This window comes from Leucoraja erinacea, chromosome 16 (assembly GCF_028641065.1).
Source record: "Leucoraja erinacea ecotype New England chromosome 16, Leri_hhj_1, whole genome shotgun sequence".
Lineage (NCBI taxonomy): Eukaryota > Metazoa > Chordata > Chondrichthyes > Rajiformes > Rajidae > Leucoraja > Leucoraja erinaceus.
Window position 1 is genome coordinate 34,133,892 of NC_073392.1, and position 17,316 is coordinate 34,151,207.

General features: G+C 45.6%; 2 protein-coding genes across 9 annotated transcripts in view; one reads left to right on the top strand and one right to left on the bottom strand.

The window, feature by feature from the left end:
• Positions 1-650: 650 nt before the first annotated feature.
• On the bottom strand, positions 651-9,388 carry ccdc51 (coiled-coil domain containing 51). 7 transcript variants are annotated; one of them, XM_055648127.1, is made up of 4 exons: positions 9,285-9,388; positions 6,118-6,454; positions 5,091-5,255; positions 651-4,385 (listed from the first exon to the last, which is right to left on the bottom strand). In XM_055648127.1, the coding sequence occupies exons 2-4, from the start codon at positions 6,436-6,438 to the stop codon at positions 3,612-3,614; spliced, it is 1,260 nt and encodes a 419-aa protein (XP_055504102.1). In that variant the 5' UTR covers positions 6,439-6,454; positions 9,285-9,388; the 3' UTR covers positions 651-3,611. The 7 variants fall into 7 exon arrangements, with proteins under 7 accessions (XP_055504102.1, XP_055504100.1, XP_055504098.1 ...); XM_055648125.1 differs by lacking the exon at positions 9,285-9,388 and adding an exon at positions 8,731-8,916; XM_055648123.1 differs by lacking the exon at positions 9,285-9,388 and adding an exon at positions 8,731-8,915 and having other exon boundaries at positions 6,118-6,732.
• Positions 9,389-10,233: 845 nt separating this feature from the next.
• The window catches only part of brpf1 (bromodomain and PHD finger containing, 1), a 46,232-nt gene continuing 39,149 nt past the window's right edge, over positions 10,234-17,316 (top strand). For both annotated transcript variants that reach the window (XR_008724771.1, XM_055648120.1), the window contains exons 1-2: positions 10,234-10,777; positions 11,110-11,148. Coding sequence is in view for 1 of the 2 variants with exons in the window: in XM_055648120.1 (XP_055504095.1) it covers positions 11,111-11,148 (38 nt within the window). In the remaining variant the exon portion in view is untranslated. The remainder of the gene's footprint in view (positions 10,778-11,109; positions 11,149-17,316) is intronic.

Genomic DNA, 17,316 nt, shown 5'->3' on the forward strand with positions numbered 1-17,316 from the left:
TTGACTCCGTGTTCTTGTGGAATGGATGTCAATACAGCACGGCTGTTGCAGATCCACTTTGACAGCATGAATCCTCCCTTTTGGCAGAAGGAAGTCAGATGTGCTGCCATTTGAATTGCTTCATGTTCCGAAGGCATGGACAGGGCAGCCATTTTCATCCCTGCTTCCGTTGTCTCTTCTCAGGGGACCAGAGATGACCATTCCGAGTCGGGTCGTCATGACAAATGGTCCATCTCCTTGGATGTTGACCAGCCCCCAAGGTTCCAATACCCTTGAAGCATTTGTTCCAATGAGTAGGTCGATGCCAGATTCTGGGAGTAGGGGATAGAGTCTTTATAGGAAGCAGGGTGGGAAGAAGTGTAGTCAAGATAGCTTTGTGAGTCAGTAGGTTTGTAGTAGAGGAAATATGGTGGTTGTTCTCTTTTTAACATCAAATATTCCAACTGATTTAATCAGGTTTGACTGCTTATAAAAGGAGACAAATTGCTGGAATAAATCAACAGTTCAGGCTGCATCTCTGGAGAACATAGATTGGCGATGTTTTTTTCAGCATTTTGTACTCGTACATCAGGACAATTGGAGGGCTATCAGAAAACGAGATCTAACTTTATTACCTTCAGAAAATAAATGTTCTGTTTGCTGATAAACTGCAGGTCCACGCCACAACTACAAAATAAATTGCCAATGGAATCTTTTAAAAAAAGGTTTCAGACTGACAGGAGGTAACGCTTCATACAGAATGAAAAGGCCAAGTCGACTATCAGCGTGGTCAGCTGTGATACAGAATTTTGTTCATTCTCAACACATGTCCATAGTCTTCGGCTATTGCTGTGCATCAGGGAACAGGTGAACTCTAAGGACTGGTCAGCATTTGGAGTCTAGGCTGAGTCACAGGACAATTTGAAACACTGGCTCATTAATGAAAATATTTATTTGATTTTGTCTTTAGTTTAGCTTAGTTTAGAGATACAGCGTGGAATCGGGCTCTTTGGCCCACCGAGTTTGCGCCGACCAGTGATCCCCACATCCTACACTCATTAGGGACAATTAACAAATTTACCAAGCCAATTAGCCTACAAACCTGTACGTCTTTGGAGTGTGGGAGGAAACCATAGATCCTGGAGAAAACCCATGCGGGTCAGGTGGAGAACGTACAAACTCTGTAACAAAAGCACCCATAATCAGGATTGAACCCTGGTTCCTGGTGCTGTGAGGCAGCAACTCTACCGCTGTGCCACCGTGCCACCCACAGACAATCTGGAAACAAATTATGTCAAATTATCATTTTACTTGACACTCATGGTTTAATTAAAATAAAATCACAACTATTTAATTGGACATCAGTTATGAATGTTACAGATAAAACCTATTTTATTACACAACCAAAGTTAAATTTCTAAAAATACCACACAATTATGATGATGTTGATGAAGTTGATGATCATTGACCTCATTCAAAACCAAACTCCTTTGAGGATAATCCATTTCTATCATTAGATTTATTTACTCAAAAATAATTCCTAGCAAAATTTGCTCAGCACATTCATGAATTCAGATCACAAATCCTGTTAGTGAACTATCAGTATAACAGATGGGGACTGCACCACACCACACAGGTATAAAGAATATAGACAGAATGGAAGAGGAGAGGATGCTTCCTGTGGTGGAAGAATCTAGAACCAGAGGACACGGTCTGAGGGTGGTGAATCTGTGGAACTCATTGCCACAGACGGCGGTGGAAGCCAAGTCATTGGGTATTTTTAAAAAGAGTGATAGGTTCTTGATTAGTAAGGGCAATAAAAGTTACGGGAAGAAGGCAGGAGAATGGGGTTGAGAGGGAAAGATAGATCAGAATGGGCCACTCGATGGGCCAAATGGCCTAATTCTCTTCCCTTGTCATCGTCTTGATTGTTCCCGATGTTGGGGAAGTCCAGGACAAGGGGTCACAGCTTAAGGATAAGGGGGAAATCCTTTAAAACCGAGATGAGGAGAACTTTTTTCACACAGAGAGTGGTGAATCTCTGGAACTCTCTACCACAGAGGGTAGTTGAGGCCAGTTCATTGGCTATATTTAAGAGGGAGTTAGATGTGGCCCTTGTGGCCAAGGGGATCAGGGGGTATGGAGAGAAGGCAGGTACGGGATACTGAGCTGGATGATCAGCCATGATCATATTGAATGGCGGTGCAGGCTCGAAGGGCCGAATGGCCTACTCCTGCACCTAATTTCTATGTTTCTATGTCTTAAACCCTCTGAGATCACTTTGCTATAATCTAAATTAACTACAATTGTACAGATTTGAACCCAAGCTTCTTAATGGCAATTCACAAATCAGGATAGCTTGCCAAATCTGCTTAAAATTCGAAGTGTCAAACCTTTCGGAATAGTGATGCACATTATCTCATCACTGCCATCTACAATTTTAAACGAGTGACCATTTTATGGCCAATTATAATTAGAGCAGCAGTGGAAAATAGGTCATCTGATATTTCTTAACATGGTGGTCAGTCAATCCACTGAGTCAATGCCAGTTCTCAGCCATCCCATCAGTTTCCTTCCTCCCCATGGTTTTTTTAATTCATTTTTTCTCATGTCCTATTTGTCCCCGATTCTTTTACCTTCATTGAGAATCATGTACATTAGCAAATTAACCCATGAAACATGAAAGGCAAGGGGAAACACTTGCAATCGCAGAGAGAACTTGCAAACTCCACTGTTAGTATCTGCGGTCAGAATTGAATTTCGGTCAAGGGAGATGCAAAGTAACAACATTAACTGCTGCAACACAGTGCATCATCTATCTTGTCTCTTGAAAAATGATCAAAAGATTGGATGGAAATAAAATGCATCTGTTAAAGTCAGGTGCAGGGAGAGACGCACCATTTCTGCAATGGTAGCTGACTATTATTGAAATACCAGCAGTTATCAGGTATAGTTTGTACAAGCACTAGATTATATACAGAAGATTGTGGCATGTTGAGCTAGGCTCCTAATAGCTGTGGTTGTGTTTGTATTGCCTGTTTATTAAATATTTCAATACTCGTTCATCGCCAATAAATATTGTTGTTGCTTGTGAATATTCATGGTACGCAATGCAAGAACACACACTAGAAGCCGCTTTAACAGCATCAGCGTGCCGTTTAACGGAAAATGAAACAGATAACAATCATGGCTAGAGACAAGCTCTGAGGGTTTAAGAAGGGAAAGAATGAACATGATATATTGCACATCGCCAGAGGTGCAGGTCCTGAGGGTTTGGAACTGCACGCAATGCATTCAATTGTCCTTTTATTCAGATAGTAACATGGTTTACAATCAACACTCAGACTATTAATACCGAATGCTCTACATTAAAACAGCATTATACTTCTGGAGTAACTGACTGGTGTTAAATTGCTTAAGGATGTCCTGAGAATATGAGACACTATGTAGACACAAGTTTTAAATTTGTAAGCAAGATAAGTATTTCAATATCGGTTCAGCACAAACTCCTTCACATTTGAAACAGAAAAGTGCACTTCAGCTGCCAGGAGTAATGGCACCAGTTGCTCAAAACTGGCATCCAATCTTGGTAAACATTACAAAACATTAAGCATCTATGGTGCAGCATATTTTTAATTCCCCCTGAAGAGCACATACAATACTGGCAGCATGATGGCAACTGCAGCAGATGTCAGCACTGTGTTGTACAGAGTGTTTGTTCTGATATGGGATTCCAGTCTCTTCTCCGTCTCTGCTAACCCAACAATCACATCCTCCGTTGCTAGAGTCTGCCAATCTTGCATCATCCTCGAAGACGCCGCTTGCGAAGGCTTGGCCTGTGTGACTAATTTCACTGTCTTGATGTCAGAAGCCACTTGCCCAAGAGATGTCTGTAGACTTTTTAATTTCTGTTCCAGCCCTACTAATGTTGCATTGGTCTGTTTCAGTGAAGTTGCTTGTTCTTTCACAGTAATCAAGAAAGGATCCGGTTTCAAAGTAAATTCAGATGTTCCCATTTTAGTGGTGGCTGCCTTCCCTGTTTGCTGCACTGCACGTTCCTGGAGCACCAGTTCCTTCATTTTGGTTACAAGTACATTGAGCTCCTTATTTTGGATTTGGTGCATGGAGGCCTGCTCTTTAAGGGCTTCCTGCAAGTTAATAGGCCCTTTCTGAGCCTCAAGAAGCAATGCCTTCAGCTCTTGCAGCCGAACTCTGTTGATGTAAGTCGATCCCAGAACTCCGATTACAGCTCCCAACACGGACCCCACCAGAGACCAGTTTTTTGTTCTCTCTGCTCTGGTCCGCTCTTTCTCGTGGCTTTCCCTCACAGCCGCTGAGAAGAGAGCAAAGGTCTCACGCTCTAGCTCCTCTGCAGCTTCGTATGCTGTTCGATGGCGTCTCTCATCCTGATTTCAGGATAGAAAACAAAATTAAACGCAAACTTAAATTTTATTTTCTCCCCCTTTTTGTTTTGTTTGGAGATACAGCATGGAATCAGGCCCTTGGGCCACACTGAGAAGTTCCATGTTATCCCACTTTCCCATCTACACAGTGGGGGCAACAGACAGAGGCCAATTAACCTACAAACACACGTCTTTGGGACGAAAAAGCAGAGATGGCATCAAGCAGGGACAGTTAGCGAAGCAGACAAGAACAGGCAATTGCAAAGAGAAATTAGAAGTGTACAAAGCCTTAGGAAATTGTGGATGACATGACAGTCTTGATGATATCCATCTTCTCTGGTGCATTTTGTGGGCTGTTACATTATATTCACTTTCTAACAAAAAGATGCACAGAAAATCTATGCAACCTCAAAAAAAATCTTATCTCCCCACCTCCATAATATTTTTCCTATTCATTCCAATTAATTTCAAGGTTGGAAGGATGAATAACCTGACCCCAACTACACCATCCCAAATTAACCAATGTAATGAAGGATTGTCACATAGATTTATTCCAAGTACATCAGCAAACTATCTGGAGAACAAACCTATTCATAATTTATTTTTAGAAACACACTTTTGCACATTTCAGTTCCGATTATCCGTCACCAAAACACCAGCGTACAATTACCAAGCGTCAAGTAAAATGGCAAACATAGGTTTCCTCACTTGAAGCAGTTTATGTTCCTGAGTAGCCAACTCTAGATAGTGACTGTCCTCCCGAGAGACTCTGTCCAATTTATCCCGAACCTCCTTCAGTTTCAAATGCTGGGCTTCAACGGTTTCCTGGCTTTGTCGAACAACACCACGAGCAACCATGAACGCTTTCTCGGCCTAAGAGGAACAACATGTGTGTCAATTATTCTTAAACATTTCAGATGTCTTGTAGGGTTCCACTTTTTTTTTTTAAATGGAGTCCAATACATTGAACTAATAAAGACACTATATAAACAGCTGGCATGTATAATAATTTACATTTACATGTGCCTTCCATTTGTATTCTATTCTATTCTATGTATTGTATTGTATTCAATTTATTGTCATTGTCTCATATTAGAGACAGCAAAATGAATTTTCCTTACAGTCAAGTATCATAAAAAACAAATAAATAATAAATAAATAAAAACATATTAAAATTTAAAAAAAAGCACAAACACAGAAGCCCATGCTACAACATAACCACAACACAACATAACAGCTTAGTGATGTTGTCACTAACATCTTAGTGATGTTGAACCAAATTCAACAGAAAGCAACTGGAGGTGACATTAGTTTAGTTTATTATTGTCATGACAAGTTTGGACAAAAAGGACATCCACTACTAAATCAGTATAAACTGACTTTTGTGGGGCTTTCTGCGATGAGGATGCTGTCAACATCTTTGACTTACGTCACCAAAGATTTTCCCATCATTAACATAATTAAAAAGATTTAAAATAATTGAGGTGTATCTGAAGTGTAAACATTTCTTTACAGGTGCTCCTTGACTTGCTGACCAGTGTATGGTCTTTTGAAATACATTAATATTTTAACAATTTTTATTTCTACATTCACCATGTAAACTGGAGGTTCGAATGTCTGCACATTTGTTCACTGGAGTAGAACATTCACTGGATCTTGGACTCTTCCTCACCCCCCCGCCATCTCGCCACTTCAGCCCACTGCAACCTTGAGTCAGCCAGAAACAGCACATTACCTCATTGACATTCAGCTGTGCCTCTTGAACTTCTTTCAATCCAACAAACTCTTCATAGTTTTCCCACAGGGTGTTTGCTGTGGCTCGAATGCGATCGATAGTCTTTTTGCTTAAATTCTTTCCCAGCTCGACCCATCTCAGATGTACAGCATCTTTGCTTGCATTCAGAGTCTTGCTGACAGTTTTCTGCGAAGCATGGGAACAGTAAAGGCGCACTCGGAGACTACTAGTTCTTGCGACTTGGAAGCAATAAACACGAGAGCACATCATGCCAATTGGCCCCCTCTTTATCATGGTGTCCACTCCAAAAACAATGTTCATTCAGTCAATAAATAACCTGAGAATACATTGACAAAGATGGTTTAGAAAATTCACAACGGCAATTGTAATTGAAAATAAACTTTCAATTTTTCATTCACAGGCTCATGTAGGCAAGCAATTTCATTGCTCGGTCAAGCAAGACCATCTCTAATTGTCATCAAATGTAACTGTCAGTTGGATGGTTTATGAGGATTAAGAGTCAGCAACACTGCTGTTGGGTCAAATGGAACTTCAGAGGTTGGAATCTTGAGCAAAACACAAAGTGCTGGCAGAACTCATCGGGTCAGGCAACATCTGTGAAGGAAATTGAAAAACAACGTTTTAGGTCAGGATCCTTCTTGAGACTGAGAAAGCTGGCAAGGAGAGATGGGGTCGTAACAAAGCCTGGAAAGTGACAGGTGGATGCAAGTGGGGGGAGGTTTGATTGGCAGATGGGCAGAGTAAGTCACAAAACCCAGAGGTGAAAAGGAGATAAAGAGCATCAGAAAAGGAGAGAAGAGGAATGAAAGGTAAAGCCAGAGAGAGTTATGTAGGCTGTGTGGCTGCAGTCACAGAGGCCTGACCAAGGAAATGAAACACATTTCATTCCCTAAAAGGACATTAGACAGTCATCATTCAGATTCAGATTCATGTTTAGTTTAGAGATACAGCATGGAAACAGGCCCTTCGGCCCACCAAATCCATACCGACCATCCATCACCCATTTACGTTAGCTCTATATTATCCCATTGTGTCATCCACTGCCCATATACCAGGGGTAAATTACAGACAGCAATTCACTTACAACCCCACACCTATTCAGTATGTGGGACCGGAGCTAGGTAATCCACGTGATCACAGGGAGAACGTGCAAACTTCACACAGACAGTACTCGAGTTCAGGATAGAACCTGGGTCTCTGGCGTTCTGAGGCAGCGGTTCTACCGCTGCGCCACTGTGCTGCATAACTGATAACAGCCATTTTCAGATTTAATTAACTGGAGTTTAAAATCCTGTTGCTCGGGTAATATCTGAATGAGCCTCAAAATCTTAGTTCAAACTTCTGGATCAATAGCAGTAAACATTAGCAATGCCACATCCCATTAGCAAAAGAAGTTCTATAACACAAGTACTGCACCTTATCTTTTCAATTAGACGCAATAACACGTCACAAATTTCATTGTTCTGTTTGGGGCATATGACAATAAAACATTCGTGGTAGTACCTCATTCAACAATTGCATATGCTGTATTTGTAATAAATACAGCTATGACATTGACTGTCTTGATTATAATCTTCATACCATTGACAGCTGTCATCTAAATTATGTGCTGGTACTCACCCATAACAATTTCACTCTTCCATTATCACCCCCCCCCCCCCCCCCCCCCCCCCCCCCCCCCCCCCCTCCCCCCCCCACCCAATGACTCCATCCTAATACACCATGGCAGCAATCACTTCAACCCACACCCTCCATACATCTAGCTCTCAGTTTGAATGATATTTTTTCCTCTCCCTCCACTACAAGGAGAATTATTCACTGGATAGAGTGGACATTTCCACTGGTGAGAGAATCTAGGACCAGGGGTCATAGCCTCAGAATAAAACGACATACCTTTGGAAAGAAGATGAGGAGGAATTTCTCTCGTCAGAGGGTGATGGATCTGTGGAATTCATTGCCACAGAAGGCTGTGGAGGCCAAGTCAGTAGACATTTTTAAGGCAAAGATAGATACTATTCTTGATTAGTAAGGGTGTTATGGGGGTGAAATGAGAAGATGGGGTTGAGAAGGAAAGGTATATCGGCCATGATTGAATGACGGAGTAGACTCATAGAAACATAGAAAATAGGTGCTGGAGTAGGCCATTCGGCCCCTCGAACCAGCACCGCCATTCAATCTGATCGTCCAAAATCAGAAGGGTTTCGGCCCGAAACGTTGCCTATTTCCTTCGCTCCATAGATGCAGCTGCACCCGCTGAGTTTCTCCAGCAATTTTGTGTACATCCAAAATCAGTACCCCGTTCCTGCTTTTTCCCCCAGATCCCTTGAACATCTCTCATGAAAAGTCGATGGTGTGATTTATGAACGTATATAGGCTTACTATTATTGAAGGAGCGGCAGCTTCTTCTCAGCTTGAATCCAGCGGGCAGATTAGATTGTTGCAGGGAGAGGCCCATCACACGGCACCTTGCACTTTGTTCCCTTTGCCGCCGGCTGACCTTAGATGGAGTAACTCAGCATCTCAGGAGAACATTGATAGGTGACCCTTGCCCTTGCTGATCCGCCCCTCGCCCCTCGCCCTCTGGCCCCTCACCTTGGTGTTGGTGGTGACAGGACGGCCCCCAGCAACCAACCGCCTGAAACGTCGTCGTCGTCGTCGCCGCCACCGATTGATTTATATCCATATATCTATATATCCCTCTCTCTGTGTGTTAGTGGCAGCGTTATAAAGCCGGGCTCCCTCTCCCTCTCTCTGTGTTAGTGGCAGCGTTATAAAGCCGGGCTCCCCCTCCCTCTCTCTGTGTTAGTGGCAGCGTTATAAAGCCGAGCTCCCGCTCCCTCTCTCTCTGTGTTAGTGGCAGCGTTATAAAGCCGGGCTCCCTCTCCCTCTCTCTGTGTTAGTGGCAGCGTTATAACGCCGAGCTCCCTCTCTCTCTGTGTGTTAGTGGCAGCGTTATAAAGCCGAGCTCCCTCCCCCTCTCTCTGTGTTAGTGGCAGCGTTATAACGCCGGGCTCCCTCCCTCTCTCCCGCCGCCGCCCGTGTGTGTGTCACTCTGCCACAGCTCCTCCATTCCCCACACACCGATTCGCCCAATTCAACCCCTCCCCCCCAAACACACCGAGACACCCCACTCTCCCTCAACACACCTCCACATTTCCACCCCCTCCATTTCCACTCGGGCCCCGGGATTCCCTCCTGTCCATTTGAAGGGAAGGAACAGTCTCGAATGTGCCGGCCTGGGATCGGCCGCTTCCTTTACCCAGCGCCGCCTCGCCTCCGTTTCCCCGCCGGCAGATTCGCGCCTTTCATTCATTCCGCCGATTCGGGAAGTGGCGAGATCTCGGCACCGGCGGGCGGCGGAGAGCGAACGCGGCGGGGAGCCGGTTATTTTGTGGGCCGGGTTGGCCGGGGGTGAGTTTGGTCCGCGGGGAGTAGTTGGCGGCGGAGTGCGGGCCGTGGCGAATGTGCGGGGCGCTGGACGCGGGGGCAGCGGCTGCTGGAGGAGGCGCCTTTGTTCCATCTGGAGGCTCCGCTCACAGTGAGGAGAAACATAGAGCCCACAGCGAAGATCTGTGGCCCAGAGTGTGGAGGGGCCCAGAGTGTGGAGGGGCCCAGAGTGTGGAGGGGCCCAGAGTGTGGAGGAGCCCAGAGTGTGGAGGGGCCCAGAGTGTGGAGGGGCCCAGAGTGTGGAGGGGCCCAGAGTGTGGAGGAGCCCAGAGTGTGGAGGGGCCCAGAGTGTGGAGGGGCCCAGAGTGTGGAGGAGCCCAGAGTGTGGAGGAGCCCAGAGTGTGGAGGAGCCCAGAGTGTGGAGAAGCCCAGAGGCCAGAGTGTGGAGGGGCCCAGAGTGTGGAGGGGCCCAGAGTGTGGAGGAGCCCAGCGTGAGGGACACAGGCTTTGAGGGGAGAAGTCCACAGTGTGGGGACGCAGGCTGAGTGAGGGGAGCAGGTCTACACTGTGTGTGTGTGTGTGTGTGTGTGTGGAGGGGGAGAAGCCCAAAGCCCACAGTGTGAGTGGAGGGGGAGAAGACCAGAGTGAGGGGCCGGGAGAGACGCAGGCTGTGTGTGTGTGTGTGAGGGGAGCAGGTCTACACTGTGTGTGTGTGTGTGTGAGGGGAGCAGGTCTACACTGTGTGTGTGTGTGTGTGTGAGGGGGAAGAAGCCCTTTGCCAACAGCGAGGGGCCGGGAGAAGCGCAGGCTGTGTGAGTGAGGAGGGGAGGAGAAGCCTTTAGCCCACAGTCAGGGGCAGCTCTGCACTGTGTGAGGGGCAGGGAGAGGCCCAGGTTGAATGTGGAAGGGGAATAAGCCCTTTGCCAGCGGAGAAGGGCAGGGAGGGAGAGGCGCAGGCTGTGTGTGGAGGACAGGTCTACATTGTGTGTGGGGGAGGAAGCCCTCTTCCTAAACCCCCGCTGTAGGGCAGCAGCTGAGAGGCATTTTGGGGGGGTTACCTCTTGGAGAAATGCTGTTATGGAGTTCTCAGCCTGCCCTCCTCTCCTCCACTAACTGACGGACTGTGATGGGCCTGATCTGCAGTAGAACCCCGCAGCCACCCTCAACTAACCACACACACACACACACCATCACCCATCTGCACTGACACCACCACAGGAGCACAACAGAAATGATCCACACGCCTAACTTGGTAATATCCTTATGTATTTTATTTTTTAAGCTATGTTTGGGTATGTCTACTATAGTTATAAATGTTTAATATAAAACTTTCTGAGGCACATGTCATAATTAAATTTAAACAAGGCAACAAATTAGTTTGATGGGTTTTACTGTAGAACTGATGTTTGACACTGGTTACTAATTGTTTAAGATAATGGTCTCTAAGACAATTGCAGTTGTGGTTAATAGATAATTGCAGAAATATTTTGCTAAATGGCCTAAATGCTGTTGTTTTGCCAAGCATCTAATTTGGAGTGTTTTTGCTTTTCTTCCCCCCCCTCTCGATTTTGTTCATGAAAGCAGAATGATATTTGAAGTGTCATTGGAAAGGCTGACTCAATGGTATGTTTGAAAGTTGGAATTAAATTATCTTTTTTTTTATCGTTCTAAGTATGTAAATTGAGTTGTGATATTCTTGTATGTTGGCAATACGGCATAAAATATGAAATATCTGTCTGGTTCTGCTGATCTATGGTCATGAAGATGTCTGCTGTAACTGTGCTACATAGCTTTAGAGGAGCTGACCACATGAGTGCTCTGTGCACAGCATTGGAATTGATATACTCACAACTTGCACGGGTTCTCACAATCTGCATGTGAGGGCTTACATTTGTAGCGCCTATGTGATCACGTGGTTTCTATAATACTGGATAGTATATGTCTTAAACAAGTTTGTTCTGGAAAGCAGAGCCATGCATACATCTTTTTCAAAGTTGCTTATTGATCAATAGTTGTGCGGTGTTGCTTTGTGATCTGTTTGTGATCCCAGCTACACAGTCCATCTGTCTTGGCTACTACTCGTATTCTTGAAAATTGCATTTTTGATATAATTGGAAACTAAATGAACAAAATTTCTAATAGCTGATCAACTCCTCTCCTCGAGGGGATGTCAGTGGAGCTAACTGGAAATTAATAGATGCCTTGTTAGGTTTTTGTATGCTGATTTAAAATTATTCTGTCATAATGTATGTTGGGTAATGTACAATATCTGTAATCTAATAATCATAAATGACATTAGGGAATATAGTTTACTTTTTCAATCGTTAATCATTCATCCACAGGGCCTTTTTTTGTATTCTCATTTACAAAGCAAGAGCTTTAGCTGCCTTCTACCATTATTCTTAGGTCTGTCATTGAAAATAGCCAACATTACTCATGTAATTTTTCTATCATTATGTCTTTCCTCTTTTGTATGCAATTCATTGATCCTTGCAATGAAATGAAAAGCCATACTTTCAAAAGGAGGTCCATTTATTTTTGGGCTTTATGTACTTCAATACCCATTGGGCTGTTCCAGTGTATTCCTTTGCACTTCTGGCTTTATGTAACATTTTAAAATTGAACTCAGCCAAAACTCTGGTAAACTGCCTGGGTCCAGCTGAAGATAGATGCAAAATGCAGGAGTAACTCAGCGGGACAGGTAGCATCTCTGGAGAGAAGGAATGGGTAATGTTTCAGGGTCTCGAGCCAAAACGTCACCGATTCCTTTCGAGTCTGAAGATGGGTCATGACCCGAAACGTCGCCATTCCTTTTCTCCAGAGATGCTGCCCGACCAGCTGAGTTACTCCAGCATTTTGTGTCTTATCTTCAGTGTGAATCTGTTCCTGCAGTTCCTTCCTACATGCTAGGTCCAGCTAAAGATCTCTCTGATGTACAATAAATTCAGGTCAGGCAATAGTATGTTTTTTTTTTTAAGTCTCATTGTTTTAAAATCCTGTTATGCCCTCTACTACCAAACCCACTGACTCCCATGGCTTTCTGGACTGCACTTCTACCCACTCTGCTTCCTGTAAGGACTCTATCCCCCTACTCCCAATTCCTCCGTCTGCGCTGCATCATACCCAGGATGATGTGTTCCAAACCAGGGCATCGGCGGTCATCATTCTTTAGGGGGTTCCTCTCTTCGACTATTGTCTCCTCTCTATCTCCTCACCATGGTCTCCTCTCTATCCTGTAGCTCTGCTCTCACTCCCCATCCCCTACTCGTAACAAAGACAGAGTCCCCCTTGTCCTCACCTTCCACCTTACCAGCTGTCGCACACAACAGATAATCCTCTGACATTTTCGCCACTGCCAACGAGATTCTACCACTGGCCACATCTTCCCATCTCCTCCCCTTTCGGCTTTCCGCAGACACCGCTCCCTCAGTAACTCCCTGGTCAATTCATCCCATCCCACCCTGGTACTTTCCCTTGCGACCGCAGGAAATGCTACACTTGTCGTTTTACCTCCCCCCTCGACTCCATCCAAGGACCCAAGAAGTCTTTCCTGGTGAGGCAGAGGTTCACCTGCACCTCCTCCAACCTCATCTATTGCATCCGCTGTTCCTGGTGTCAACTGCTCTACATTGGCAATCGCTTCACCCAACACGTCCGCTCAGTTCGCATTAACCAACCTGATCTCCTGGAGGCTCAGCACTTCAACTCCCCCTCCCATTCCGAATCCGACCTTTCTGTCCTGGGCCTCCTCCATGGCCAGTGTGTCCCACCGCAAATTGGAGGAGCAGCACCTAATATTTTGCTTGGGTAGTTTACACCCCAGCGGTATGAACATTGACTTCTCCAATTTCAGGTAGTCCTTGCTACTACTACAGCTCAGCTCTGCCTATCCCTCCCAGGCCCGCAGGCGGCGCGGAAAAGAAGCACCAACTCCAGCTGAACCCCACCCGTCCCGCCGGTGGGGGCTGGGTCCGGCTCCTCCCCTCCTCGCTGGCTGTAGGCCTGGGCCGACACTCCCGTCCACGGACCTCTGGATAGAAGACCCTCCTTTGACTTTTAGACTTTTGCGCCGTGATGGGGATGGATGTGAGCGGGGATTTCCACGGGGGCAAAGAACAAATGACCTAAAGTTTGCGTTGAGTGAACTGTGTTCTTAACATCCTTGCCATCCACCGGTGTTTTGTGAGAGTGGTTGGATCCCAGCTTCAGCCCAGCCAACGTCGGTCACATTATCCGGACAGGCGGCGGGGGATCAGGAGCTGATGTGAGGCATCTGCGATGCTCTGGAATACTAGTCAGCCGCCACTGAGCAGCTGGGTCGAGGAGGCAGTGCTCGACCCGTGGAGTAGAGGTGTCAGTTCTTCCAGCGACGAGGGGAGAGGCACCAGCTACCACGTGCTGCACACCTGTCGGCCACCGACTTCTCGATCCCGGGATCCAACCACTCACAAAACGCCGGTGTACGATGAGGACGGTAAGAACACTCAGTTCACTCAACGCAAACTTTAGGTTATTTGTTCCTTGCGCCCGTGAAAATCTCCAGCACGGTCAAGACCAGGGGGTTCTGAAGTTGCATTCTCTCGATTGAGGACATTTTCTCGACTCTCCTAGAAGCAACAACCCATGGCTTTACCAGTGGTTGTCTGCCTAACTGAAACCTCTCATCCCCACCTCTCACTGTCTCTCCCCGTCTCCCACTCGCATCTATCCCCTCTCTCGCTGTTACAACCTGCTCTCCCCCGCTACCAGGCACCCTGTTCGCTTTTTAAAAATTCTCGAATGACCTTTGACAAATCCCATGATTCCTTGCATTTTTCGGAATACCGAACTGGCTTATTCCTTCGCTCCATTGATGTTGCCTCACCCGCTGAGTTTCTCCAGCATTTTTGTCTACCCTCATTCCTTCCTCTCTTTGTTACCCTCTCAAGCCCTATACCTCCGAGAACTCCATTCTACACTCTTGTCCATCCCAGAATTTCAGTGCTCCAATGATCTGTGACATTGCTCACAATACGGCGGCAGGCGCGGGCACACCGCGACGCCCTGTGTCTCCCTTTCAAGGGAGATGCTAAAAATGCATTTCGTTGTCTCTGTACTGTACACTGACAATGACAATAAATTGAATCCTTTCATTTTCATTTCATTTCATTTCATTTCATTTCATTTCATTTCATTTCATTTCACATTGGCTGGCTCTTGCTTAAGCTCTGGGATTCACTTTCGAAATTCTATAATTCTTTGTACTTTCCTCACAACCTAGCTTTATGGTCAAGATTTTAGTTACCTACCCCAAAATATCTTTGTATTGCTCGTTATTGAAACTTTCTGCTTGGGTGTCTTGGGACAAATGACTTTGTTAAAGTTATTTCATAAATGCTGGTTGTTATTTTGGAGGTGTACTCTTCCCAGAATCCCAGTAATAGTTTATGTTTAATTCTTTTTTTCATTAATGACGCACAGTGGGACAGCGGTAGAGTTGCTGTCCTATAGCGCCCGAGTTCCAGACTCGATCCTGACCACGGGTGCTGTCTGCATGGAGTTTGTACGTTCTCCCTGTGACCATATGGGTTTTCTCTGGGTGTTCTTGTTTCCTCCCATATTCCAAAGACGTGCAGGTTTGTAACTTAGTTGGTTTGTGTAAATTGTCCCTAGTGTGTAGAATAGAACTAGTGTGTGGATGATCACTGGTCGGTGCAGACAGTGGCCCGAAGGACCCGTTTCCGCACTATATCTCAAAGCTAAATTCCATTATTCTTTGTCTTACTTTGCTTTTACTTCACTTTCTTTTTAATGTTCAACTATGTTTCTACAATGTGTTTGAATTTATTTTCTCTACAGACTGGTGAATAGTTACTAGTGAGAAATATGAATATTCATCACTTAGTTTCTGTAAAGGGAAGGATATGTTACATAAAACATTCATAGAGTGATACAGTGTGAAAACAGGCCCTTCGGCCCAACTTGCCAACATACCGGCCAACTTGTCCCAGCTACACTAGTGCCATCTGCCTCCTCTCCAAACCTGTCCTATCCATGTACCTGTCCAACTGCTTCTCAAACGATGGGATAGTCCCAGCCACAACTACCTCTGGCAGCTTGTTCCATACACCCACCACCCTCTGTATGAACAAGTTACCTCTCGGATTCCTACTAAATCTCTTCTCCTGCACCTTAAACCTATGTCCTCTAGTCCTCGACTCTCCTACTCTGTGCATCTACCCGATCTATTCCTCTCATGATTTTGTACACCTCTATAATATCGCCCCTCATCCTCCTGCGCTCCAAGGAATAGACCTAGCCTACTCAACCTCTCCCTGCAGCTCACACCCTCTAGTCCTGGCAAAATCCTTGTAAATGTGGCAACATCTTCGTAAATCTCATTCTTGTAATAACTGGTCTCGTTTCAGGAGAGTAATGTTCTCTGAGATGGATTGGTGTCATACAGTACTAAATGAAATGTATCTTATTAAGGCTTAGTTATTGGTAGACAAAAATGTTGGAGAAACTCAGCGGGTGGGGCAGCATCTATGGAGCGAAGGAAATAGGTTTCTGGTCGAGACCCTTCTTCAGGCTGATGTGAGGGTGGCGGGGGCGGGAAGAATAAAGGAAGAGGCAGAGACTGGGCAGAGGGAGAGCTGAGAAGGGGAGGAGAAAGTAGGGACTACCTGAATTTAGAGAAGTCAATGTTCATACCGCTGGGGTGCAAACTGCCCAAGCGAAATATGAGTTGCTGCTCCTCCAATTTATGATGGTCCTCACTGTGGCCAAGGAGGAGGCCCAGGACAGAAAGGTCGGATTCGGAATGGGAGGGCGAGTTGAAGTGCTGAGGCCACCAGGAGGTTAATGCGAACCGAGCGGAGGTAGTGGGCGAAACGATCGCCAAACCTACGCTTGGTCTCACCGATGTAGAGCAACTGACATCTAGAGCAGCGGATGCAATAGATGAGGTTGGAGGAGGTGCAGGTGAACCTCTGCCGCACCTGGAAAGACTGCTTGGTACCTTGAATGGCGTCAAGGGGAGAGGAAGGGCGACAAGTGTAGCATTTCCTGAGGTTGCAAGGGAAAGTGCCAGGAGAGGGGGTGGTTTGGGTGGGAAGGGACAAATTGACATTTGTAACTGACAGCCAGGACGAACTGAATGCTAGATCATTCAGGAAGTCTAATCGTGTTGCTGTCACAAGGAGCTCAATAATCTCTGGCTCTTTTAGATACAGTGAAGTGTTCCTAAACATTGACATGAAAGAGCATTTCTTGCTCAAACACAGCAACATATCACAAGCACATGACACTGATTTCCAGCTTAGTCAGACAGTAATGTGTTTTTGCCACAAGGAGCTAATTCAATCCCAGCTCGTTTGGGAGGACCTGCTGTACAGCAATAATGAATTGCAATAAGTAGTTTGTGGCAAAGATAGACACAAAGTGCTGAAGTAACTCAATGGGTCAAACATCCTCTCTGAAGGGCCCTGACCTGAAACGTCACCCATCATTTTTCTCCAAAGATGCTGCCTAACCTGCCGAGTTACAACAGCACTTTGTGTCTACCTTTGGTAAAACCACCATCTGCAGTTGCTGAATTCTACAGTATTTATTTGTGCCACCAAAATTATTGGTTACAGGATATGATGATGTGGTCAGCCATCATCACTGGCAAACTGTTAATTGCTGAAAGCATTTAGAGTACTATAGTTTGTTAATCTGCTCAGGATGAGCAGGTATATGAAGGAACTGCAGAAGCTGGTTTAAACCAAAGATAGACACAAAATGCTGGAGTCACTCAACGGGACAGGC

Excerpts from the sequence above, each read along its gene's own strand:
- ccdc51 (XM_055648127.1), bottom strand. The coding sequence starts at position 6,438 with ATGAACATTGTTTTTGGAGTGGACACCATGATAAAGAGGGGGCCAATT. Across the intron at positions 5,256-6,117 it reads CACAGCTGAATGTCAATGAG|GCCGAGAAAGCGTTCATGGT; the intron begins GTAATGTGCTGT and ends TGTTCCTCTTAG. Across the intron at positions 4,386-5,090 it reads AGGAACATAAACTGCTTCAA|GATGAGAGACGCCATCGAAC; the intron begins GTGAGGAAACCT and ends TCCTGAAATCAG.